The sequence below is a fragment of the Heteronotia binoei genome, chromosome 21 (assembly GCF_032191835.1).
Source record: "Heteronotia binoei isolate CCM8104 ecotype False Entrance Well chromosome 21, APGP_CSIRO_Hbin_v1, whole genome shotgun sequence".
NCBI lineage: Eukaryota > Metazoa > Chordata > Lepidosauria > Squamata > Gekkonidae > Heteronotia > Heteronotia binoei.
This window is the reverse complement of record NC_083243.1, coordinates 114,481,562-114,509,222: the sequence shown is the minus strand read 5'-3', so window position 1 is coordinate 114,509,222 and position 27,661 is coordinate 114,481,562. Positions and strand designations below refer to the sequence as shown.

Below are 27,661 nucleotides of genomic sequence, written 5' to 3'. Positions count from 1 at the left end.
GTCAGCCACCAGCGAGCCTGCAGCAGACGTGGACTACTGCACCCTTCTTAAATCTTCGTTCGCGAAGTCAAGCCGAGAGAGAGAGAGACATTAAGTGCAATGTTTAAGAAAAAGGTCCAATGGAGAACCGGTCCGCTTTGCAAGCCATTTCAGATCTCAAATCTTTCTTCTTGGGACCAATCTTGTATATTGTGTGCAATTTTGTGTCCAATCTTGTATATTGTGTGCAATTTAGGTCCAGTAGTACCAAAAATTATTCAGGTGCCTGTTTTACTGACAAGGAATGTATTAACTATGGCACTCCCACTATTAAGCGTGAAAATTAGAGAAAGCTTGGAACTTTGGACGGACATGACTGAATAATTTTGGCACTACTGGACCTTGAAAATTGCACATAATATATAAGATTGGCCCCAAGAAGAAGGATTTGAGATCCGAAATGGCTTGCAAAGCAGACCAGTTCTCCATTGGACCTTTTTCTTAAACAATGCACTGAATGTAATGTAGTAGTTTTGAGCCACCTAAGGACAGTAGGAGCATTGTGGAACTTATGAGGTTTTAACTTTGTACATGAGTGAGATGCTGTGTACTGTTGATACTCTTTTTGTATTTTGACATTTATTATTCATAACAAGTCAGAATTGTGTTTTTATACGGAGAGTTTTTTCTTTGTTGTCAATAATGGTGTGATATCACTTCAAGGGGAAAACTGGGTTCCCCCTGGAAGTGACATCAGTTCCGTCTAGGAATTGCCAAAAGCTCTGGGGGGAAACCATAGAGTTTTTGGCAATTTCCTAGAAAGATATGACTTCACCTCTAGGTTTTTTGGGACATGACATCACACCATCAGCAATTGCAATTGGGTGCTGTAGTACTGGCAGGCAACATCACAGTGGATACACAACAACCTTACTTTTAAACAATAATCTCTATTCATTAGGAACTCAGTTTAATGGAGAAAAGTCTGAAAATAGTCCCAGAGCTTGTTCCTGTGTGTCCCTGCTGCACTACATCTCTGGTGGCAACTAGCAAAGGAAATTATATCTTTACCTAATGCAGCAAGTACTTGCTGTTGAATGAAATAAGGGAACTGAAAGCCAGTACTGCAGTAGGGATGTGCATTCGGTTCGGCCGAACCGTATTTAAAGCCGAATCACCACTGATTCAGCTGTATACGGAATAGGCTGCAGCCGATCCCCATAGGCGCCCATTATACGGCAGCCGAATACGGCTCGCCGTATACTTACGAATAGCTATTCGTAAGTATACGGCTGTCAATTCAAAAGGCGGGAAAGTAGCTTCTGCAGCCTCAAAGGAGCTGCTTGCCTTCTTTCCCGCCTTTAGTTGCCTTTTCCATAGCCTCCCTGGGATCAGGGAGGGGGGGAGGGGGAAGAGGAGCCCCAGCAGCCAATCCAAAGCATGCATTTGCAAAAGCTTTGCGGGGCTTTTTAAGGAGTCTTCCTGGCTGAACTCCTCCATTGCTGCTTTGTTGGTTGGTGTGAGAGATTGTGCTGCTGGCTGGCTGGCCCTTGGCTTCAGCTGCTGCCTGCTGCTCTCTCACTCAGCCTTACCAGACTTCCCTGGACTAGAGAAGACAAGGTAAGACAGTACTGGGGTTCTTGTTTTTATTTATTGTTGGTAAAAGGACTTTTTAAGACTCAGAGTCCCTTTACTTATCCAGATTTGGGTGGTGGTGGTCGTGGGGTAGCTTATTTGGGGTTAGGGGGTTAGGGGTTTCTGCTTGGGGAGGGGGCCTGGGGTGGGGGGGTTTTGCCAATTTGCCCATATCTTAATTTAGTGAGAGGACTTTTAAAAGTGCAGTGTCCTTTTACTTCTCCTGATTTGGGTGGCTTGGATTTCTTGGGGTTAGGGTGAAGGGTTTTTTGGGGGGGAGGGGTTGGCAAAGTTCCTGTATTGTTAAAAGTTAATTTTTTTTTACTGTTTTAAAAGTATTCAGTGTTTGATTTGTTGCTGCTGTGTTGTGCTGTGTTGTGCTGCTGCTGTTACTAATTTCCATTGTTTAAAAGGCCACTTTTGTCCCCCTTTTCCTGGTTTTGGTTTTGGGGGGGGGGGTGTTGTTGACTGATTTGGCCTGAGCTTTCTTATTGGTGAAAAGGCCACTTTTTAACACTTGGCCTTTTGTGATTCTGCTGGTTTTGTTTTGGTTTTTTTAAATTACCTCAGGTTGGTGTGGGGGTTGGCGAGGGTGTGTGTGGGCTGGGTCACTTTCTTGTTTTTATAGAGTAGATTGTGTGTTCTGTGGCAGGGAAGCTGGCACCTGGGTGAGAGACCCAGAACCAGCAGGTTTGTTGTGGTTGGCCAGCTCTCCCCATGTTGTTTGGGACAGGGCTGGAGAGCTGGCATCTGTAGATTGTGTGTTCTGTGGCAGGGAAGCTGGCACCTGGGTGAGAGACCCAGAACCAGCAGGCTTGTTGTGGTTGGCCAGCTCTCCCCGTGTTGTTTGGGGCAGGGCTGGAGAGCTGGCATCTGGGTTTGCTGCAGACCTTGAGCAGATTGTGTTTTGTGTGGCAGTGACGTTGGCAACTGGTTTATATTGGTTCCAGGCCTGCACTGCAGGGTTCATAGAGTAGATAGAGGGATGGCCCATAGGGTATAATGATGGAATAGGAATAGGATCCCCTGGCCCAATCTTTTTGGGACTTGGGGGGGTTGGAAGAGAGAGTCCCCTGCAGGTCCCCTGCAAATTTGGGGGCTCTCCCTCAAACCCCCTCCCCTCCAGGTGGCTTCAAATATACCCTATTTGCCATTGTTTTCAATGGCCCATAGGGTATAATGATGGAATAGCGGCACCCTCTTTGGGTGCCCCTGGAATGGGATCCCCTGGTCCAATCTTTTGGGACTTGGGGGGGTTGGAGGGGAGAGTCCCCTGCAGGTCCCCTGCAAATTTGGGGGCTCTCCCTCAAACCCCCTCCCCTCCAGGTGGCTTCAAATATACCCTATTTGCCATTGATTTCAATGGCCCATAGGGTATAATAGGGCCGTAGATGATAGATAGATAGATAGATAGATAGATAGATAGATAGATAGATAGATAGATAGATAGATAGATAGATAGATAGATAGATAGATAGATAGATAGATAGATAGATAGATAAATTTATTGTCACTATTCTCAAAAAAGAAAATGAGAGCAACGAAATGAGGTGCTCTTCCACAAACATACCAACACATCAACACCCACAAAAGGACATATACATAGACCATTTAAATGCATCTAAAAACACATAACCATTCATAACCCTGCATTTAGCTTAACCACGGCACTTGGATAGAAGCTGCCCTTGAATCTATTTGTCTTTGCCTTCAACACTCTATATCGCCTACCTGACGGTAAAATCTCAAATAGCAAGTGGCCCGGATGTGAAGGGTCCCTTAAGATCATTTGTATCTTCCTTCTACATCCCATATCATACAGATCCACCAATGAGGGGAGAGAACATCCACAAATCTTCTGTGCTCTCACCATCACTCTTTGGAGCACCCTTCTCTCTGCTTCCGTGCAGCTCCCAAACCACACGCAGAGGCAATAAGATAAAATGCTCTCAATGGAACTACGATAAAAGGCAACCAGCAGACTCCCTGACAGTTGTTGTGATCTTAAGAGTCTTAAATAGTATAGTCGTTGTTGGGCCTTTTTCTCTAGAGCTAAAGTATTTGCTCCCCATGTTAGATCCTGTTTCATAGTAATTCCCAAAAACTTCCACTCTGTCACCTGTTCTACCATTCTGTCACCTGTTCTATATTCGGAAATAGCCACGCATCTACCATATATGCGGCTATTCCGAATGCGGTATTCAGGAGTATACAGGGATTCCGAATTCCCCCCCCCCCGTATACTTCCAAATCCGTGTAAATCCGAATATATTTTTTTGCACATCCCTATACTGCAGTAGATGTGAAAGTTGATATTAGCTTCCTAAAGCAAACTGAGTACAAGTGAAAGTGCTAGGAGTGGGAGAAGAAATAACAAGCTAAAAGTGAGGTTGCAGGAGCTGCCAGCAGCAATCTGGAAGAGAAACACATCCAGTTGTTTTTCTGATGTGGAAGGCAGAAACACTACCAATGTGGGAGCCCTATAGAAAGTGATGGGAAGACACCATCTCATCAAGCTGTAAATTCATCAAAATTATTCAAAACTTGAAAATATTTTAAGTGACTGAAAATTCAAAATGTTGCTTGGAAAAGTCAAGCATGGAGATCTATTTTCCAGGCTGCTTTTTGGCATGAATATGCACACCCATAAATCTGCCAGTCTAGATAATGGATTTTTATTTGCAATTAATTGTAACAGGTATAAACTGGGAAACCTTCATATAAGAATAGGAGAGGATTTACTGGAGGAAACTGAATTAAAAATAAAAGGTAAATAAAGAAGCATAGTCAATCAGTATTTTTCTGTTCTTTCATATATTTTTGGAACTATTTATTTTCACCTTTTGAAGAGAAGAGTTTATTGCTGAAATCTGATTTAAACCTATTGTGAATAGATGTCTGTTGAGAACAATTATAGCTCAAACATCCAGTTCTGTTTTCTGGTGCTGTAATCTTGTGAGGACTATACCATGGGCTTCTGTGTACTTGAAGACTAACTAAAGATAAATCAAGTGAAGTCTGAACAAGATGGCTTCAATTTATTTACTTCATTTATATACTGCCTTTCTCCTCAATGGGGACCCAAAGTCACTTACATCATTCTCTTATCCTCACAACAATCTTGTGAAGAAGGTTAGTCTGAGAGTGTGTGTCTGGCCCAAGGCCACCCAGCAAGTTTTTTATGACAGAGTGGAGACTCATACATCACTCTTCCAGATCTAGTCCAACATTCCAGCCACACCAGACTGGGTCTTAACACCAGACTAGTGGAATCTTTAGTTCTACAAATTTTGCACAGGTATACACAAGAAGAGAGGGAGGAAGAGAGAGGGTAAGGGGCAGCGAGGACCTACTATATCATTAGGGTTTTTTTGGTGTATAGCTGGGGCTTTTTATACAATGGTAGATTGTTCACTGGTCAGTTTTGAACTATGTTGTGTTACTCATACATAAAAATTTCACTTCTGATAACCTTAATCTAGGACTGGAAGTAATTTTTTAATTTTCTTTTTAAAATAAAATTTTATCCTGGTAGAGAGAAGCTGACAAATATGATCTTAGCTACAAACACTAATATACACCAGAGCCATTGGAACACTGTTTCTTAACTAAGATCTTTCTCTCAGTCCCTAATCTCTGACTCTGCCTTAAGTGTGGTGAGGACAACCAGATACAGGGCTTTTCAGCAGTGACACCTTACCTATGGAATGCCCTTCCCACTGAGGATTACCGGATACCACACTCTCTTTTAGGTATCAGGCCAAAACATTTCTTTTTGCCCTTTAATTAAGGGCTTGCTCTTTTAACATTGTTTTTATAGTTTGCTTGTAATGTGGAAACCGTTTCATGAGAATTGTTTTAAACTCCTCATTGTTTTATACTGTTTTTATGCTCTGCCTTGCTTTAAAAAAAAAAAAAAAAGTTTACAATTTTTATGGTTAAAAACTTCTGTGGTGTTTTATCTTTTTATCATGTTTTACTTTGTTAACTGCCTTGAACAGGTTAGCCGGATTTAATTAATAAGTGAATAAGGGCTGAAGGAAGAAATCATGGAAAGGATGGCCCTTTTACAGGGACACAAAAATATCTCTTTCATTGACTACAAAAGCATCCATTGTTTCCTTTTCATAGATTTGTGTTTCCTTGATAGTATGAAAAGAGTGTTTTCCTTAATGTGGAGGAAGCATTTAGAAGCTGTCTTTTTGTTTAAAAAGTAATATGTTGTAACAATAAATAAATTCACAGTCAACTGTACATTTTTCTTCACAAGGCTGATTTGTTCCTTGAGTAAATAGTCAATTCCTTAAGAGTATTCTCCATTCAAGGAAACACAATAGGCTCCATTCACAAACATTCTCCAGCAAACAGAGAATCCGCTAATGCCAGAGAGGCATGTGGTGCAATTCCTTTTTTTAAAAAAAGCTCTTACAGTATAAGATTTTAAAAAAATATATACATATATTAAGATATTAAAGATAATAATGGCTTGTCTCTTCAATAGTCTTTCATACCAAATATTTTCTAAATTTAAATTTGAAACCTTCACCAGTTAACTTTCTAGAGATACAACTAGTGGTGGGGTGAAACATAAGAGTAGCAGTACAGTTTCTGTCACCATAGAAGCAGCACACAGTAATCACCAAAATCCTATAGTTAATCATGTCTCTCTATGGTGACTTTGTATTTACCCATATGAGAAGATTCAGGTTGAATTCCAGCATGTGAAAGCATCCAAATAAAAAATCCAGTCCTTGATAAAAGTGATTACAGGATGACTCAGGCTTGTAGCCAGAAAAGTTTAGGTGGGGAGGCCCCAGGGGATAAAATTTAGGTGGAGGGGCTGCAAGGCCCAAAATGATGTCACAAACTAAAAAAAAATTAAAAAGTCCAGTGGAGGAGGCAGGGGACGGCCTCGGGACTATCCTTGCCTTCCAAGGGGCCCCTAAAGGTAAGTTGGTGACCAACGGAAGGGAGTTGGCAATGCTGCCATGGGATGAAAGCAGGACACAGAGGGAAGGAGAAAAGCAGGACTTCCCCACCCTCCCTCTCCTCTGGGAACGTGATTTTCTTCCCTTTTGTGCTTTCTTCCCCCTGGCCTTTGGGAGTTGTATAAAGTTTTAAAGCCTCCCCGCCCTTTTAAAAAAGGACTGGTTCGATGTCTCTGGGTAATGATGTCTCAGGAGGGTTGTTATTACTTGTTGACATAGTAATTCCTCTCTTCCTCTCCATGCAGTTGGGTCTTGATGGGCTGTTTGGTGTGGCTTGCTGAGCTGCCTGCATGGACTGGCAAGAGGGACCCAGGCAAAGAAAGATGCTACTAATTCTTTGGGGCTCCTGATGCTCCCTCATGGTTACCTTGCCTCCAAATGGGAATGCTGAGCCATTAGGCAGAGAGTTTCCCCAACGCAAACTAGCTTCGCCCCTTCTCTGAAGGAAGCAGAACCCAGCTCTGGAGTAGGAGGATTGTGACGCCTGGCCTGTTTTGGTCTCCTCCTGCTGCTGCTGTTCTGGTAGGGCTGCCAAGCCTGATGTTGTTGGTGCGATGACATCACCCGGAAGTGACATCATCATGCTGATGTTGTGTGCGGCGGCCGCTCTAGGTGTTTTCTGGATGCTCTAGCCATTTGGGAGGGAAAACTCTATGGTACAATAGAAAGTCCCCCACCAGAGAGCGGAGGGGACTTGGCAACCCTATGCTCTGGAACCACTTGGAGGCTTTCCAGTGGAGGGGCCATACAAGTAAAAGGGGGAGGGGTTGGAGTGACCTGGCCCTCTGGGCCCCACTGTAGCTATGGGCCTGGAATATTGAATCAGAGACATGTTTTCATGAAGGGCTGGCATTCCATTAGTAACGTTCTTGATCATGCAGGGTTGATGAGAGGTAGATACTAACAGAGTACTAAAACTACACTGGGATGAAAATTAAGACCTATTAAAACAACTTCATATAACTAAAGAAATCTATATGTATTTTTGATGTCACTTGTTCTTAACATCCCTTTCTGCTCTTTATGCATTCAAATTCTACAACCCACATCTTTAGTTCATTTCCAAAGCTTTGTCAAATGTTGACAGGCATTAACATGCTTATACTGTTCCAGAGACCATGCCAGACAGCTATCAGTTGTCAAGTTCTAAGAACTCTTCTATTTATATTTATGGTTCTTTTTCATGCCTGAGAGGGTGTGGTGCTCTCTTAATTTCACTCAAGGTTCTCAGGAGAGTTTTGCTTCTTTTGGGTGGGGTAGGGCAGGGATGGTAGAAAAATAGGTTGCCTGCCTTTGCTTCAAATGTCTATAAAATAAGATGATAAATGTAAGTTCCTGATTTTTTTCTCAGCCTCCTTAAAAAAAACTCCAGAGAGGCAGCCATGTTAGGTGGTCATAGTGAAAATAACTAAGAGGCCTGCAACACCTTGAAGACCTCAAATTAGCCTTGAGATCAAGATAAAGATAAAGCTTCTTCTTCTTCTTCTTCTAATTCAGGGTTTAAGCTGAATCAAAGCTCATTCTTGTGTCACTCATTTTTATTGACTTTTTGAAAAATTAATATTTGTAGTATTAATGTAATGCCTGCTCCCATATTTGTCCCCGGGAACACATTGGGAGAGTCCCAATTGCAATCCTCCCTGCCATCTGAATTTCATCTATCACATATCATTCAGAACCATGGCCTTTTCTATGGTTGCAGCAGCCCTGTGGGACTCTTTTCTACAGGGCTGTCACTCATCTAGACTAGCGCAGTTGATGAAAAGGTTAACAGCATTTTCTAAAAATGACTGTATGATATTATCCCCTTTTGTTTTACAGTGATGTTAGGGTCTTAATTGTATTTGTTTATATTTATTTTTATGTTGCTTTTCAGCTCCATTTAGGGTCCCCCAGTGTGATATACGGATGTGTTTACATTTTTAGCTAGTTTCTCCTTCTCCCCCTAGGCCTGTATGGGAGGAGACACGCTTTGGTCTTGTGGTTTTGTGTTGTGGTTGTATTTTGCCCATTTATATTTGTGTTCTCCATTTTGTAAGTGCTCTGTCCCAGTTGGAAGCAAAAGAGAGACTTTTTGAATATTGGAACTTCCTGTGTGTTGTCTACAGAGCAGCACTGAAAGTTGTGTCTTACAGGTACCCTGTTACTAAAACAATCTAAGTTGGAGAGTAGGGTCATGGGAGGAAGGAATGGGAGAAGATGCCTGATATAATGTGTGGATGGCATTTGCACACAGGTTTCGACACAGTCTGCAGTGGCATGGGAGTAGGTTACAGGTGAGCCTATACTCATTGATGTCCCTGGCCAGCAACTGCTTGTCTTAGTTTGGTTCTTAGCCTTTTAAATCTCCAAATCTCCCTTGACATACCATTAGATTATTTTTGTAAGCCCCTTCTGTATTCCTCCTTTCTGAGGTGTGTGTATGTGTTATTATGAAAGATGGGTTTCTCTCAGTAGAGGCACCTAGATTATATAACTCCCTACAGTGGAAGGCTCACTTGCTTCCTTCTATGCTTGGGTTTAGAGAGACCCTGTTTCGAAAAGGATATTTGTGTAGGAGAGCCAGTTTGGTGTAGTGGTTAAGTGTGCAAACTCTTATCCGAGAGAACCGGTTTGATTCCTCACTTCTCCACTGGCACCTGCTGGGATGGCCTTGGGTCAGCCATAGCTCTGGCAGAGGTTGTCCTTGAAAGGGCAGCTGCTGTGAGAGCCCTCTCAGCCCCACCCACCTCACAGGGTGTCTGTTGTGGGGGCGGGGGAGGAAGATAAAGGAGATTGTGAGCCGCTCTGAGACTCTGAAATATAAATCCAATTTCTTCTTTTCTTTATGACACTATATAGCTCTTTTATATCATGTTTTCACTCGCTGCAGAATAAAGTACAGTTGAGAGTATGGGAATAGTTTTATCTTACTGCTGAAGAGCTATAATTGGCTCTTACACTTCTGTGATTAAAGAGTGCAGTTTACAGTTCCAGGCAGTAAGAACTTAAGCCATTTCAGTCAAGGTCACCATGGAGACTGTCATCTTCCAGTTTCCTGTCCCATCAATTTAGGTGTTTATACTGGAGTGGTTTTTTCTCTCTCAGGATACCATCCAAACTATAGAGAGTCTGCATTTATTGTGTGGCTGTTAGAGATTAGCATGAGCTGATATACTTAATGCAGCCTGAAGTATTTAAATCAGGCTTGTAAAGCCCACAATAAGATCCATCTGGAAATCAGTTAAAGAAGGGCATAAGTATCAATGCCTTAAGTGCTAAACCCCTGTTACTACACTTCTCAGTTTCTGCATGATAAACGGTATGAACTCTCCCTCCAAGGCTTTATCTGTGGTGTTCTGCCCAGTGACAGACAAACTTCATGCACATTGCTGGACATTATGCAATATTTGAAACTACTGCACTACCAATTAGAGACAGAACCTCTGACATACTTCTTGTTGTTTCACAAATTGTATACGAAGTACTGAGTATCTAGTGCATTGCACAACAGTTTGACTGGCTAAGAGAGAGACTTTTTCTTGCTAAAATTGGGAGGCTTGTTTTGTTTTCTTAAATACTGTTCTTTTAAGAATTTTCTCCTATAAAAAAGAAGCAGGGAGTGTTTTAAATTAAATGCTTTACTAAGTATGAGAATCAGTGTATAAAACTCAGATTTCTAAAACAATAGAAGCATATTTCTGCTTCAAGTTGTGTTTGTCAAAAAGGGTAAAGGTAGTTTACATGCTTAAAAAATATCAGATTGTGGAGGATAGGTCTATCAACATTTACTAGCTGTGAGAATTAAATAGAATTTCTATGTACAATATGCCTCTGAATACAAAGCTGGAGTCACACAGGGCAAGTTCAAACACAAATGTAACTTTTGTTTTAAAATCCAGTTTAGTTTTCCTCACAAACAACTACTGTTCTTTTTCTGCCTGTGGAAGCTGGGAGGGAGAATGCTGCTTACACAGTATAAAGAATAACAAATTAGACCAGGGGTGTCAAACTCATTTGTTATGAGGGCCGGGTCGGACATAAATGAGACCTGGCCAGGCTGGGCTATATGTGTCATGCCAGGTAGCAGAGATATAAACTTTATGAAGGACACAGAGAAACAACGATTTTATAAAAACTTAAAACATGCTTTTAAAACTCAAAACATGTTTAAAACAGTAGCACTTGTTGGTCTTTGGTGCTTTCTTTGTCTTTCTCCTGTACAATCCAGGCTTTCTCAGATGCACAGCAGAGCTACTGAGCCAAGCCTCTCTTCCTTCTATTGGCTGAGGCACCTCCCCTTCCTGGTCCCCTGCGGAAGGAAGGAAAGAACCAGAGCTTCCTTTGAAGCTCCCCACCTTCCTCCCCAAGGGAGGAGCCTCAGTCAATGGAGAAAATAGAGGCTTTGCTCTGTAGCTTATGTGTGATTGAGTAAACCTGGCAAAGCAAGCTGTAATGCAGAAGGAAGCAAGAGAGAGGGAGAAGGAAGCAGATGACAGCCAGTTGCCCGGGAGCCTGATAAGAGCCCTTCAAGGGCCTGATTTGGCCTCCGGGCCACATGTTTGACACCCCTGGAATAGACAGGCCTCAGTCTGATTAAATGATGCAGTTCAAGGAAGGGGACAGTGAAGCTGGTCAGTTGTCACTAAAGTGATGTTGGCTTTTGACATTGCAGCATCAATTTTGTTCTTTTGTCTCATTTTACCTGGTCTCATAAATCTAAATAATTCAGTGCTAGGCTTTTAATGCTTTACTCTCAGAGTTTGGCATCAAGGATATTCACAAACAAAAGCTCAAGTAGTACCAAAGAGCACATTATATGCAAATACTTGAAAAGCTAAAATGGAGCAAACATATATTTGAAACCATTCAGGGGGGGGGAAGCTACTCAGGGTGTGATTTAGAGTAGGAAAACAGTCCCTCTCCCCTGCCATTTTTCTGTTCTCTACTTTGTCCTCACAGAACAGCTTATAACCTCTGTGTGTAACATATAATTTGGCTCACAAATAGTGGCTGCACAATGAAAACTCCAGAGGGGTAACCCTGTTGTAGCAAAATAAAATAGAGGTCCATTGGTACATTAAGACTAACAATCGCTTTTAGAGCCATTGTTAGCAATCTGTGTCCACCAGGTGGTGATATTTCCCTGACCCTCTGGATATTTTATTTTTGAGATCGCACAAATTTATAGATGAAGAAATCTGTTCCCATGGATGTTGGGAAACTTTAGAAGGCAGGACAAAACCAAGTCACTGTGGACTTAGGATATTTGAAGAATGAAATTGTTGTAGCTTCTTGCTTGAAGTATCTTGGGGGTACTTTTCACAGCTTGGCTGGCTTAATGTTAATGTAATTTTACACTATTTGCATTAAGTACACATGTGCCAACATAGTTGTTGGGTACACAGGAGAAGGTAATCATTTCCAAAGTTGCTGTTTTGCTGCACATTTGCCATATGGCGTGGCATTTGTTATGAGGCAATTTGAGCTGGTAGATTTGTTAGAGATCATTGCAGAACTACTGTTCTCAGAAGAAATTCATGTCATAGAGCTGATGATATCTCTGATAGACAGAGACACTGGCAATTACTGGTTTTCCCTGGCCACTTTTCTTTGTCCTACTTTTCACTTCTGTTGTGGGGACAATGCATTTTCTGGACACTGGGGTTTGGATCCTATGTCTTCATTTCATATGGACGCTTCTCTTAGTCAGTTGTGGAGGCAGTCTTCCATTGCAGAACACACTTTCAGTTGTGCAAGAACAATGTATTTCAGGGGGCCAAAAAGTTCCTACTATGAAAAGAATATGCTTCTCAGCAGAAGACCACTTCCAAAATCAGATGAACATGGAACAAAGGTATAGGATAGTATAGGGTACATAACCATGTGTCAAAGTACAACATTTTGTAGTTGAAATAGAATACCTCTTCCATAGGGCACATTCATTGCTTTCCCACATCCTATACAATATCTGGTTTCAGAAGTGACACAGACACCTTCTGAATATTTCCTCAAAATATTAAACAACTAATTGTTCTGTTGCTGTTTTGTTTCCCACAGAACTAGAAAACTCATCTAAAATTAATTAAATAAAGAAGATAAGAGACAAAAAAACCCTATATATGGCCTGTTATATCCCCATTGAGCTGCCATTTTGGTGATTTTCAGATAAAATATATTAAAAATCATTTGGAAGCTGTTTTAACTCCCAAACTTTTATGCTGTACGGATTGGTGAGTTTGAGAGAGCAGCACAGCCAATTCATCTCCCATCCATTGCATAGAAAAGAATACCACACTATTGTTTCTGAAGGCAGAATTAACAACATTTTTTGCTATCAATTTGTAACTGAGGGGTCTCAATGCAAAAGATGTTCTGAGGTGGTTTGCCATAGCTGGCCTCTGCAGTGCTTGGTGGTCTCCCATTCAAACACTGACCTAGGACAACCCTACTTAGCTTCCAGGATCAGACAAATTTGTGCTAACAGCATGCAAAAGATAAAATGAAGAAAGGACCCTTTTGCCTGATTGTACAGAAAATAACTATTTCACAATATATAGCAAAAATGTTGTAAGTGCAATGAGTCAATTACCAACTAAGTCTGAGTCAACTAGTTGTTTGTTGCCATGTCATTGGTTCACTAAAAAGCTTCCCTGCACCTGAAATTCTGGTCTCATGATTCAGGGGAAATGTTGGTTGCAAAAATAGTTTAAGAGCAACAGCATAAAATAGCTGTAGGAGGAATTGCTGCTTTGTGGAATTTCTAGAATTGGACACAGAGCTAGAAGGCAGCTTGAGATTCACTTAAGATGGAGGCCGCATAAAACTGTCTTTTTAGCAGTCATAGCACACACTTGCTACCATCATGATACAGACTATCTCCACTCACTTGGTTAATCTCTGTGGCACTTCAAGTTGCCACCAAGAATATCTTGTGGTGATCTGGTGACAGTATTTGGCTTCTCTCAGTGCAATGACATACTGAGAAAATCTTGAGATAAGATTGTCCTAGTTATATTTATGAAGTTTAAAATATCAGAAGAACATTTTCCTTAGGAGAAGTCACCAAAGTTTAAAATGGTTCATAATATTAAATAAAAAGATAGTAACTTCTCTTCAAGGCATTGCTGCAAAATTGATTCAGATGGGTAGCCATGTTGGTCTGAAGCAGCAGAAAAAGTTGAGTGCAACGGCACCTTTAAGACTGACAAAGTGTCATTCAATGTATAAGCTTTCACGCTTATACCTTGAATAAAACTATATGACTTAAAGGTGTCACTGGATTCACACTTTGTTTTGTTGCTGCAAAATTGTTTGTATTTTTCAGCATATGCTGTTAAAATGATGTTGCTACAGTTAATCACATATTTCCAGATGTTACCTCTAAGATGGACATGGTACTAGCTTGGTAAGAGTTTGCTACAAACAAAAAAGAAACTTGAAATGGAATCAATAATATTACAGGATTTTTAAAAGGAAAGGAACTATAGCTAGACCTAATATTCTAAACAGCAGTTCTTTCTATATTATTTCATATTTGTCCAGTCCACATTCCATTGACAGAATGTCAAAATAGATGTGTGAACAACAGAGAGCTGGAGTAAGATAAACAATGGCTGTGTTCAGACTGGCAATAAAAGCCACCCCAGGGACAACAGGCGAGCGCCCCCCAAAAGTGCATCCAAATGTGCACATCTGCCTGCCATCCCACTTCCGCCCCTAACTCAGCCCCGACTTACTGGGAGCTGGCTTAAAAAGGTACCATTTGCAAAGTGGTACCTAATTACTGGGGCACCTCCGAGGTGCCTCCCTGGCCATCTGAATGGCTGGGAAGCACCTTGGAAGTGTCTGGGGAGCCACAGGAGAGCCCTGTTCTGCGGGCCATCTGGACAATCCAGGTAGGGTTGCCAAGTTCTAGTCAAGAAATATCTGGGGACTTTGGGGGTGGAGCCAGGAGACTTTGGGGGTGCAGCCAGGAGACATTGGGGTTGGAGCCATAAGCAAAGTTGTGACAAGCACAATTGAACTCCAAAGGGAGTTCTGGCCATCACATTTAAAGGAACTGCACACCTTTTAAAGGCCTTCCCTACATTAGAAATGGCTAGGGAGACCTTCTTTTGGGGCTCATAGAATTGGACTCCCTGGTCCAATCTTTTTGAAACTTGGAGAGCATTTTGTGGAGAGTCATTAGATGCTATGCTGAAGAGTTGGTGCCTCTATCTCAAAAATAGCCCCTCCAGAGTCCCAGATACCCCCACATCAATTATATCCTATAGCAATTGATCTCCATAGGGAATCAATCCCAGCAGAATTCCCAGATATAATTCCATGATATCCTATGGCAATTGATCTCCATAGGGAATAATTCCCAGCAGAAGTTTCCCTCCTCCCTGCCCCCATTTCTGATTACTCTGAAGCAGGGGAGGGCTTGCTCCCACCTGGGGATTGGCATCTCTACTCACAAATTGCTGAACTTCCAACTTCTTCAAACTAACCACAGGTTCAAGTTTACCTTTCCTATGCAAACAACCTCTGAAAAGATTGTGTAACCAACAGAGGGTCTGGGCTGCTTTCACAGCTACTGGGAGCAGCCATGTTGTTCTGCCTGTCCCCACCCCCAGCCCTGATTCGGCCTTAAAGACACAGACGCACCATCCCAAGAGGAAGCCTTTCCAAGTGGAGTCTGAAGCCTCCAGAGGTGGAAAGGCACATGGTAAGGTAAGGTAAGGTACATTTATTTTTTGTATCCCGCCCTCCCCCACCAAAGGCAGGCTCAGGGCGGCTCATGGTGGCTGTGGGAGCGGGGCTTCCCCCCACCAGCCAGCTGACTGGGAATGGGAAATGGCCTGGGAAAGCAGGAGAACCCCTGCTGGGACCTGTGGATTAGCAAGCCTAATTCCAGGGCGCTCCAGTTTCTGCCGGCTCACTTCTGGGGCAGCACATTGCCACTGGACTCAGTCAATGTGTATTTATTTTGTCAGCTTGCAAGATTTGATATATGCTAACTGTAAAAGAATATAAAAATACTAGGCTGCTATTTTTGAGTGGGTGTCAATCATTGATGTCAATTAGGCTTGCCAGTCCCCTGTCCCAACAGGGGATCCCCCAGTATTGCAGGCTCTTCCCCACCACAAGGCAGCTGGCTGGCAGGGGAAAGCCCTGCTTCAAAAGCCACCATATGCCTTTAGACCTCAGCATGCTTGCAACTGTGTTTTAAAATATTGTGTGTGCTTTTAAATCTCAGCAGCAGAAAAGCAGGGAGTGAGGTGAGCAGGCAGAGCCATGAGTGGGTAAAGCTGTGAAAAAGGCGGAGAGCAGAGTCCCTCTGTTTTGCATTCACTTCAGAAGTTGTTTCTATAGTAAAATCAGGGCTGGACCTAGACTGTCTGGCATCCTAGGCAAGGCTAACTTCTGGTCCCCCCCGCCCCGATAACCAGTTTTCAAAAACATATGAATTGTGGGAACAATGAAAAGCAAAAAGGTTTACGTTGCTCCCTGATTTGTATAGCCCAGGCAAACCTGATATTGTCAGATCTCAGAAACTGAATTGGGCCAACTCTGGCAAGTACTTGGATGGGAGACCTCATTGAAATAACAAAGGTGGGATGGCAGCCTCTATTCAGCCTCCTCTCTGAATATCCTCCAGGTCCTCGGTAGAGGTCAGTCACAAGAGGTTGACATGACTTCCAGGTACACAACACACACACACACACCAAACCCCCCCCCCCAAAGAAACCAACTTGAAATTGCTACTTTTTAAAAATAATTGGGAGAACAAGTAATATAACAATCCTTCATTTTCTTTCTCAAACAGAAAACAGTTTTAGCACACAAATTACAAATCATTTTGAATAATCCAGTGGATTGTAATGTTACAATTTATGTCTCTTGAATATTTCCATTTCAGGCACATCAAAATTTCATTTTACTGGCCTTTTCCTTTGCAGATTTTGTCACCAGCTCGTTCAGGTCAAGTGCTGAAGCGTCAGCGTGTTCAGTTGATATAGTTGTCAAAGCAAGTAGTCTATCTTGCAGCATTGTTGGGTGGTCAACAATTGTTGGTCAAATTGCTTGGGCAGCATTTTTGGGCAATTTGCTTCGGTGGTCTCACACCAATGCACAATGAGGAGGGAGACATTATTCTATGCTTAGCATTACAGGGACCAACACAAATTTGTCATTTAAACCTTAACTACATCATTTTTCATCCTTTTTTCCCAGCACTGTTACTTAAAGATATGGAAATACATCTTCAAAATGCTAACAGGGGTTTCCAAGGTTCAGTCTCAGATACTGTCACATGGATTTATGTCAAATCATACTGTTTAAGATGCCTAGAAGGTCACATCTAAGACCATATCTGTCACAGAAGGCTCTGCAACTCATCCCCCCAATCCACATAATCCTGACCTCCCCCTCCAATATTATAACCTTACATATTGGCACTATAGCAGTAGGAGAATTGCTGCTCCTACCTTATTTCCTTCCCACTACTTCCTAAAATGTAGTAAACACAAAAGGTAGAGGATGACATGACCGCAATCACATGAAGGCTATGCCCACATCTTGATGAGATTTTGATGCTGGCGTGGTTCTTCCTGGGTGATCCTTCCCTCTGAACTATACCACAAGCAGTGGGAGAGGACTGATGGGGAAGTGGCAGTCCCACCACCCTGTAATGTGAGAACAGGGCTTAAAATGGATCATAGGTAAAACAAAAACATGACAGCCAAAGTGCCTGCCATTCAGATCACTCGACTAAGTAAATGCAACTGCATAATATACTGGTAAAAGTCATGGCTGTGGATGAGCAAACTTTACCAAGTGACACAAAACATACTAAGCAGAACTAACATTTGGTTCTTATCAGAAGGATTAGCGCTGGACATGAAGTCAAGCAAACCAGATTTAATTTGGATTAAATTTCTGATACCGTTTTCAATACACAGCCCCAGAATTACAGTTACACTAATCTGAACATGTACAAAACACTTTTTTTTTCATGTAACCTCCACAGCCAGCTGCCATATTTCTGTCATTGGTGGGAGTGTGGACAAGGTTTCCAAGATGGGAGGGGCTGAAGCTTGAGCACTACCCCTCTTTGTAGAAATGTAATGGAGCAATCCTGAGCAAAGTTACACCCTCCTAAACCAGGACTGAGAAGGGTATAACTTTAGCTACAATTAGTTTTTGAAGGAGTGAAGAAAGCCCTGCAGTTACACTCTGTTTAACCCTGGAACAAAATCCTAATCACACAGTGTTCCAAGTTGCACTGGCAGAACTCCCTGCCTCCTGGGCTGGAGCAGTGGTGTGAAGTCCTTCCTCACTTGGCTTCCCTCTGGCCTCTGCCATGCAGCAGACTCACCTGGCACCACTATGACTCATTGCTGGCCTCCTCCCAGGGACCAAGCAGTGGCAGGCTGAGCTGGGGCCAGAAACTACCGAAGCCAGTGCGCAACAGGCATTGTGGCACCAGTACACTTCCTACCAGGCCCACCAACTGCTTCTGCCACTCAGGATAGCTGTTGCTGCTGCTGAGCCCTGGGTGGCCAAGTGGCAGCAGTGGGAAGGCGTGCTTGGCCCCAGGTCCCCACCAGCAGACTGAGCTGTGGCAGGATGAGCTGGGGCCAGAGTCTGCCCAAGCCAGTGCAGGTCCATTTCCATGAGGTCCACTGATTTCTTCTGCCACCTGCACTGGTTCATGAGTGCCCTTCCAAGTTGAGAACTCCAGCTGGTGACCGATCATATGTGCTGCTGCCTGCTGGCTCTCTCTGCCACTGCAGTTTAGGAAGAAAGCAAAGCGGGACAGCAGTAGCAAACCCCATTGTCACACACACCACCCATGGACTGCGCAGTGGTGTGATATCACTGAGTCAAGTGGGGGCATCCAATTTGATGACCCCAGAAGATCAGAACCCTAGGCAATCACCTAGTTTGCCTAGTTGCAGGGCCGACCCTGAGTAAAAAGCATAGGAAAGAATTAGCTAGAACATGGAGGATGGAGGAAAACTCTACTCCCTAAGCTGCTCTCCTTTCCTGTTCCAGTCTGAATAAGATGGTTGAAATATAGCAGACTGTTACATTCAGCTACTCCAATGAGTAAATTGCCCCAGAGAGATCATAAAAGTGATGGCTTGCAAACTCTGTTTATTTTGGCTGTTTTGAGAGAGAGAGAGAGAGAGAGAGAGAGAGAGAGAGAGAGTCTCTTTAAAAAAAACATGCTTGGAAATGCTCTTAGACCCTGACAAGGGGGCTTGTGAGGTCATGACATTTTCACTTTCATTTAGTCGAAGTGCAACTGCCAGAGCAAGCAAAAAAGAAAATGAGGAAATGAAGACTGCATTCAGAGGAACTGCACTGCTGTATTTTTTATTTATTTATTTATTTATTTATTTAAGGTATGGGAAAGTCTCCTGGCTCCACCCCCCAAATCCCTAAATATTCCCTGAGTCAGACCCGGCAACCCCAACTTCAGTATTTTCAGTTGGAACTAGCATTCCTCCTCAGGCAAAAGATAAAATCTAATACTTTCTCAGCACACCACCATTTTAGATCTTCAAACTTGTGCAGTCAAGAAGTTTAACATCAAACCTGAGGCATCTTTTCCCCCTCCCTTCTTTTTAAAAAATATCTAGCCAAATGAAAAATCCATCTTGAGCAGGTTCTCTGAAGAGGTGGCATGGGAATTTTAAAATAAATTAAAATAGTCCTGGAGAACCTGAAAGCTTGTATGCTGTTTTGTGTAATTTTATTCAATCTTAAGAGAAAGAATAAAACTGTTGGTTTTTTGAGATTGCTTTGGATCACCTTGGCCCCTGAATCCCATGACAAAATGGGGTCTGTGTGTGGGTGGCTGTGTGCGCGGGTTTGTTTGTGTGAACAGGTTAAAAAATTTTGTTACCATTGATATGTTGGCGATTTCTATTAACTTATTTCTGGTATTATTGTTACAGCTCAAATATATTATGCAAAATCCAGGAGTATATTTTCTGTACCCTCCATTACAGAATGTGAAAATAAAATATAGATATGTAATGTTATAACTGAAAAAATGTATTAGAGCTATAGAAGGGATATCATTCAGAAACACTTTCACCCATAAGTGGAATACTTTTGTATAATAGCAAAATAAGGCACATAGTTTCTATAGCTGATTTATAATAACTTACAAAAAGTGCATTTGTAAAATGTTCTTCAGTTTATGTTTAGTCATTTCTTGTTGTAAATCGTTGTCTTGATAAGATTATTTTTAAAGAAGCACTCTGTGTACTGCATTCACATAAATATGTGTCAGAACTTGCAATGGCTGAATGACTCCTCTGCTATCCCTGTTATCAGTGGATCTGCCTGCAAGTGTATTTTGGTGTGAGTTGTACATAGATAAAAATCTATCCCCTTTCTAGGGTTTGGCTTTTATTTAACTTTTATTGGTAAGCTGAAACAACTGCCAAGAACATAACAGACATAAGAATGAACAATATAATTCCTAGAATCTAAGTCAAAGCTGGGTTTTGTGAGTGAAAGGTCTGGGAATAGGGATGTTATTCTAGAGGGTTGCAAAAAATTAAAACTAAAATAAAATATTTATTTATTTATTGGACATTTGCACCAAAAGATTTTATGTTTTATTTCAAATCAGTCCTTATGAGGGCAGAAAGGCCCACTTCACTAATTGGAGAGAAAGCTAGAAATCTGAATGAAAGGCGCACTACCATCTGCAGATACTTAAATCAATGGATTGGGGCCACACTGACAGAAAATAGACAGTTATGCAACCTTTGGGGACCCTAATAATAATAATAATAATAATAAATTTTATTTATATCCCGCCCTCCCCGCCTAGGCAGGCTCAGGGCGGCTAACAACAGTTCAATAAAATTATACAATATAGAATATACAATATAAGGTAATTTAAAACAACATTGAAATTATACATTAATTTAAAACAACAATCTAAAACCAGTTCGAATGTCTGGGTCATTCCATAATTTAAACGGCGGTGATCTTCCTGATGTTATTCTGTACACTTATATTATGGCAGGGGTCACTAGATAAATCATTGGTGGATTAAACAGCCATCCTATCAACGTCTACAAAAGCCTGCTTGAAAAGGATGGTCTTACAGGCCCTGCGGAATTGGTCCAAATTCCGCAGGGCCCGTACCTCCTCCGGAAGTTGATTCCAAAGGCACGGGGCTATAACAGAGAAGGCCCGTGCCCGTGTACTCTGTAATTTTGCCTCCTTTGGCCCAGGGATAGTCAGCGTGTTCTTCCCTGCTGACCTCAGTGCTCTTTGGGGCTCATATGGGGAGAGACGGTCCCTCAGGTAGGCAGGTCCTTGGCCATATAGGGCTTTAAAGGTGATAACCAGCACTTTGTATCGGACCCGGTATGTAACTGGCAGCCAGTGCAGTTCACGCAGCCCCGGCTGTATATGCTCCCATTTCGGGAGTCCTAATAACAGCCTGGCCGCTGCGTTCTGCACTAGCTGCAGCTTCCGGGTTCGACACAAAGGCAGCCCCATGTAGAGGGCATTGCAGTAGTCTAGTCTTGAGGTGACCGTCGCGTGGATCACTGTTGCCAGGTCCCGGCGCTCCAGGAAAGGAGCCAGCTGCCTTGCCCGCTTCACGTGGAAAAATGCCGACTTGGCAGTGGCCGCTACCTGGGCCTCCATTGATAGTGAAGGCTCCAGTAGGACTCCCAGGCTCTAGACCCGGCCCGCCGCTTTCAGCGGCGCACCGTCAAAAACCGGGAGAGGTATTTCCCTTCCCAGAGCGCCGCGCCCCACGCAAAGGACCTCTGTCTTTGTCGGGTTCAGCTTCAACCCACTCAGCCTAAGCCAAGTTGCCACGGCCTGCAGTGCCTGGTCTAAATTCACTGGGACGCAGTCAGGCCGGCCATCCATTAGCAGATAGAGCTGGGTGTCATCCGCATATTGATGACAACCCAGTCCAAAACTCCGGGCAATCTGGGCAAGGGGGCGCATGTAGATGTTAAATAACATCGGGGAGAGAACTGCTCCCTGAGGCACCCCACAATCTAGTGTGCGCCTCCGGGAGAGCTCACCCCCAATTGCCACCCTTTGTCCCCGACCTTTGAGGAAGGAGGAAAGCCATTGTAAGGCCAGCCCCCTGACCCCTATGTCGGCGAGGCGGCGGGTCAGTAGCTGATGGTCGACCGTGTCGAACGCTGCCGACAGGTCCAACAACATCAGCACCGCCACGCCACCTCGATCCAGTTGCCACTGGAGGTCATCTGCCAAGGCGACCAGCACTGTCTCCGTCCCGTGGCCCGGGCGAAAGCCGGACTGGCAAGGGTCTAGGATGGAAGCGTCATCCAGAAAACCCTGTAGTTGCAGCGCCACTGCCCTCTCAATAATTTTACCTAAAAACGGTAAATTAGAAACCGGTCGGTAATTTGCCAATTCGGCCGGATCTGCTGTACATTTTTTCAGGAGGGGGCGGACCAAGGCCTCTTTCAGAGGTGATGGAAAACGCCCCTCCGAGAGGGATCTATTTATTATGTCCCGTAAAGGACATCTAAGCTCCCTCTGGCAAGCTTTAATCAGCCAGGAGGGGCAAGGGTCCAAATCGCAAGTTGTTGGGCGCGCAACAGAGAGAATTCCGTCGACTTCCTCCAGGCTGAGCAGGTCAAACCGACCCAACTCCAAACCCGAAGACAGGCGTGGAGCCTCAAGTTCCCGTACTGCATCCAATGTGATAGGCAGGTCTTGGCGGAGCGACGTGATTTTATCTGCAAAATATTTCGCAAAAGCCTCACAGCCAATCTCTAATTCCCTAACATTTGGTTTGCCTTGAGGCAATGTAGTAAGGTCTCCAATTATTCTAAATAATTGTGCCGGGCGCGGATTTGCAGATGCAATCTTGGCTGCAAAGTAATCTCTCTTTGCGGCCTTGACTGCCATCTCATAAGACTTCATAAACGTTCTATAAGATGTTCTCGTCGCTTCATCCCGAGTATGCCGCCACTGCCTCTCTAGTCGTCTGAGCCCCTGTTTCAGCCGGCGTAGCTCCAGGGTATACCATGGAGCCAGCCTCCTGCGAGGGCGCAGAGGACGTCGAGGTGCGATCTCGTCGATGGCCCTGGTTAGCCGGCCTTGCCAGGCCTCCACCAGGTCATCGAGGGAATCGCCAGGGGGCCAGGGGTCCCCCAGTGCCATTTGGAACCGTTCAGGGTCCATCAGGCTCCGGGGGCGAGCCAAAATAGGCTCTCCGCCCATACAGGGTTGGGGTGGCATCCCCACACGGGCCTTGAGGGCTAGGTGATCCGACCATGGTACCGCTTCTACCGCGATATCGTTCACCAAAATCCCGGACGCAAAGATCAGGTCTAACATGTGCCCGGCCTGGTGCGTGGGTGTCGTAACAAATTGAGAGAGTCCCAGTGTCGCCATGGAAGACACTAGGTCCATCGCCTGAGTGGAGGCCGAGTCGTCGGCATGGACATTGAAATCACCCAGGACCATAAGCCCTGGGTACTCCAACGCCCAGCCCGCCACAGCCTCCATCAGGGATGGTAAGGCGCTGGCCGGTGCGTTAGGCGGACGGTACACCTGCCAGATCGCCAACCCCTCTCCGACATCCCACGCCAGACCGGCACATTCAATGCCCTCAATCTTTGGGCCCGGGAGAGCCCGGAAAGAGTAACCCTCCCGTATGAATAATGCCACTCCTCCCCCCCGCCCGCTATTCCGTGATTGGTGAAAGACCGAGTAACCTGGGGGGGTCATCTGGGAAAGAGCCACTGTCTCCCCATCTCGCACCAGGTCTCGGTCATGCAAGCCAGGTCCACGTCCTGCCGGAGCAGGAACTCCCTGAGGGTCGTGGTCTTATTATTTACGGACCTGGCGTTGCATAACACCAATGACGGAGACAGGCTATTCCTCTTGGCCCCACTACCTGTCACCGTTGGGATGGGAAGTAGACTGGAAGGGAGCCGAGCACCATATTGTCTCCGTCCCCTTCTCTTACACCTCTGTCTATTCCCACCGTCATACCTTCTCCTCCCCAAGAGCACTGGAATCCCTGGGCCAAGCATCCGTGCCTATGCCCGGGGTGATCTTACTAGTACTGGACAGCTTCACCTCCCCCCCAGGTTCTCCCAACCTACAGTTGATTCGCACCCTACCCAGTTACAGACCCACTACCTATTCCCTGATTTAATTAATTAATATAGAAAGCCCTCCCACAATACTCCTTCAAATTGATTAGTTAAAAACCCAATAACTTCAATTCCAGCGTCACTAACAAAATAATACTCTAAACAATCTTCCCAGTTAATGAGCTAGAATTTTAACAAAATTTACAGTCCAGAATAAATATATAAATAACTTCAATTTACTAATCAATCGACTAAAAGAGATCCAATTAATTAATTAATATTAATAATAAAAATTTTCCAATTAGTGGTCTGTAGTAAGTGCTGGGTATGTGCTGAGCAGGTAAGTAGGTAAAGTGCTTGAGTAGGTAAAGTGCTTGAGTAAGTGCTAAGGTGCTGGGTGGATAAAGTGCGAGAGTGAGTGCAGGCATCAGGTTTATAGCACAACATGTGCTACACTAGGACAGCAGTCGGGGTGGGATGTAATGTGCAATAGGGTCCATGAGTTCTCGGCCAATACCCCTAGCGCAACCTGGCAGGCCCAGGGAGGTAAACCCCTCCGTGCCTCCCAGTCACGCTTCAGGGCTCCACAGGTTTTCTTATGGAAATTGACCAGTCCAGTCAAGGACCCACAAACCGCTAAAGTGGCTGGTGGCCTCGGGGCCACCACCTCAGGCTTCCCTCCGTCGGTAGCAGCCCCCGTCGCCACTGTCAGTCGCCCTGGCCGCGCCCTCACTTGGCGCTCACGTCACGTGATTGCGAGGTCTCCGGTCGCTCGCCTGCCTCTGCACACTCCCTCGCCCGGTCTCTCCACTCGGTCTCTCTGCTCGTCCACCGCACGCCACCGGCTGTATTGGGCGTGGGCGTCCCAGCCGCTCTGCTCCGTTCTCCACTCCGCAGCCCAGCCCGGCGTCTCAACTTCCTCCGCACTCGCTCCCAGGCCTCGCCTCGCCCCGCAAGCCGGCAGCAGCTCCGGCAGCTCCGCGGGACCCCCGGCACTCACGTCAGTCTCTCCTGCTCCAGGTAGGATATCTTGTTGGTTGCACTTGATGTTTGGGCGTGCAAACCAGTTGTTTTAAGCTGTTTCTGGGAATTTTTAAGGGAGCTCTAGCACCCAAGCTCTGCCGTCGCCGCCATCTTTGTGTCAGGGTTGCCAGGTTCCACTCAGGAAATATCCGGGGTCTTTGGGGAGTGGAGCTGGGAGACTTTGGGGTGGAGCCAGGAGACTTTTCCATTCCCTAAAAATAAATACATAAAAAACAGCAGTGCAGTTTCTTTGAATACAGTCTTCATTTCCTCCTCTTTTTTGCAATCAAATGGTTCCACAGCTCCCGCATTCCCACTAAAATTAAAGTGAACTCACACACGAACACATACTCACACTCATAAAGCAGCCAAAATAAACAGTATGCATGTTTGTACTTTTGTGATATCCCTGAGGCAATAGAATAGATAGCTTTACTCACTGGAGTTGCTAGATGTAACAATCTGCTGTATTTCAACCAATTTAAGGAGAGCGAGATCGAGGGCGTGAAGTTTTCCTCTATCTCATATTCAGGTTCTAGTTAGCTCTTGACTGTTCCTTTTACTGTGGCAAACAGCTTCTGAAAGGAATGCAAAACTAACAGAGGGATAGGTTTCTCTGGCTTCCTCTCTCACACACACATATGGCTGTTCCTGCTCACCCCCCCACCCATGCAGCTTCAGTCTCACTGAGATTTAAAGGCACACACACTTTCTAAAACAGAAGCAGTTGCAAGCTTCTGAACCTGCCTGAAATCTAATGGCACATTGTAGCTGTTGGGGCAGGCTTCCCTCTGCTGGCCAGCTGGCTGGTGGCAGAAAGGAGCCTGAAAAGCCAAGGGATCCCCTGCCTGGACCTGGGGACTCTCAAGCCTAGGACCAGGGCCGGCCCTAAGGTGTGCAGTGCCCCAGGCAGGGCAGGCCACCTTCTGCCCTCCAGTGCACTCAGAGGAGAACACAGTAAAGTGTTCTCTTAAGAGAGCGCAGGACGCAATGAGGTTTCACTTCCCCCTCTTCTGGAATTGGAAGAGAGGGGGAAGTGAAACCTCATTGCGTCCTGCGCTCTCTTAAGAGAACACTTTACTGAGAAGCCCTCATCCAAGTGGGTAAGGGGGAGGCTGGCATCAAGGCTACCAAATGGGTTAACAAATTTCAAGCATGCATAATGAAATCACATCTTAAAAACTGTGAAAACCAACAAAAGCACATCAAAACTAAAACTAGAGTTAAAATACATACAAAAATATATTAAAAACAATTTAAACATTGGGCAGTAATGTAATCTAGAGGTTAGGATGTCATGCATTACAGTGGGAGGGAATAAGAGAAGGAAGCAGCAAAAAGGGAGACGCTATGAACTATACTTTGGGAAGGAAGAAGAAACAATGGGGTAGAAGATATAGGGGGAAATGTGACTCCTGAGGCCTAGTGGATCCCCTATTTATATATGCCTATTCTGGTCAACTAACTAATGAATATTCCTGTAATTCGTTAATTTTGATTAAAGTTTGATAGTAGTAGACTATTTGATTTTCATATAAATGAAAATGCAAAATATTCCGGAGCAATAAAGCCACAAAAAGTAGTCACATTTTGTCCCAACTGGCCAGCAGCCTTGGCTGTGAGGCCAGAGGGACTCATTTGCTTCCCTGTGAGGAAGGAAGGAAGACAAGCAGGTCCATTTGGGCTTGTGATTATGGGAGGGGCGGAGCTTGCTGTTTTAGCAGCAGCCACTTCTCCACTCTTGCCAGTCTCCGTCTGGCAATTGACCCTCCCTCCCACCTTGATGGTTATGTAGGCGTTTGCTGGACGTCTCATGGTCTGAGGGGCCATGTAGGAATTTTTTGATTCCCAGCTGATTGGCAGGAATTTTGGTGTGTATTTTCGTCTACCCTGCATAGCATGTCAGTGAATTGTGGAATTGGCTACAGGGGGGTGCTGTTAAAGGTTGGTCACTTTAATTCTGGCAGTTTTGTGTGGTTGTATATCTTACGCAGCCAGGGGAGGACCAGATAATACCCCCCTTATTGGGATTAGGGGTCTGGCAGGATCAATCTTCGGGTTGTATAACCCAGGGTGGGAGAAAGCAGACTGTCCTTTTGGGCTTACCTGGAGGGTTCCTTCCACTGAGGTGTATGGCTTGTGGCTGGACCTTCTTTTAACATTGTCTTTCTGAGTTAGATTATTACAGCTAAGATGCTCCTTTATCCAGTTTTTGATTACAAAGAAGATAATTATATCCAAAAGGCTACATAGTCATTTTCACAGATGCTAGCAGGGCTCCAAAAACAGGGAAAGACTCTAATTAAAAAGGGAACTGGGAAAGTCACAGCATGATCATATATTGAACTTCCGCAAAGCAAAGAGAATATAATAAGATACCAGGTCTGAAATAAAATTAGTTCAGTCAGCTCTAAGTAAGCAGCAACGGTTTATTCAAGAAGAAACAGTCACAAACAGCATAAGCCACTTCACTCAATATATACACTGTGGCTGAGTTAAACCCGCCTCCTTAAGTTGGCAGCAATCTCTCCTGTTGGTCTCTCCAGGATCCTTCATTTGCATTTTCTGGAAGAAATGCCTCACATCCCGATTGGCCGGTTCTAAGAGAATGGCCAATCGGAATGCAGGCATCAGGATTCTGGAGAGTAATGGAAGCATGCTTCAAGCTCAGACCTACTAACAGTGAACATTGAACACAGCAAATACATAACATAGCAAAGGTTGTTGTTTCAGTGACCTCAATATCTCTGCTAGAATATATAGTTCCATCTTGTAAATATCAAAATAACCTTTCTTCTTTTATATTAACTAAAAATAAATGTAATTTGCTTCCTTCAAGTGCCTTGCAATTCTGATTCCAACAATGGCCAGTCATATACTTTGGGAAAGATTTGGAATCCTCCCTGTTAGTCCCAAAGCATCCAGAGATACACTAAT

At 44.2% G+C, this 27,661-nt stretch overlaps 1 protein-coding gene across 1 annotated transcript in view; it reads right to left on the bottom strand.

The window, feature by feature from the left end:
* Positions 1-24,446: 24,446 nt before the first annotated feature.
* The window catches only part of LOC132589634 (uncharacterized), a 40,318-nt gene continuing 37,103 nt past the window's right edge, over positions 24,447-27,661 (bottom strand). The window contains 1 exon segment of the mRNA XM_060262377.1: positions 24,447-24,743. Coding sequence (XP_060118360.1) covers positions 24,447-24,743 — 297 coding nt within the window.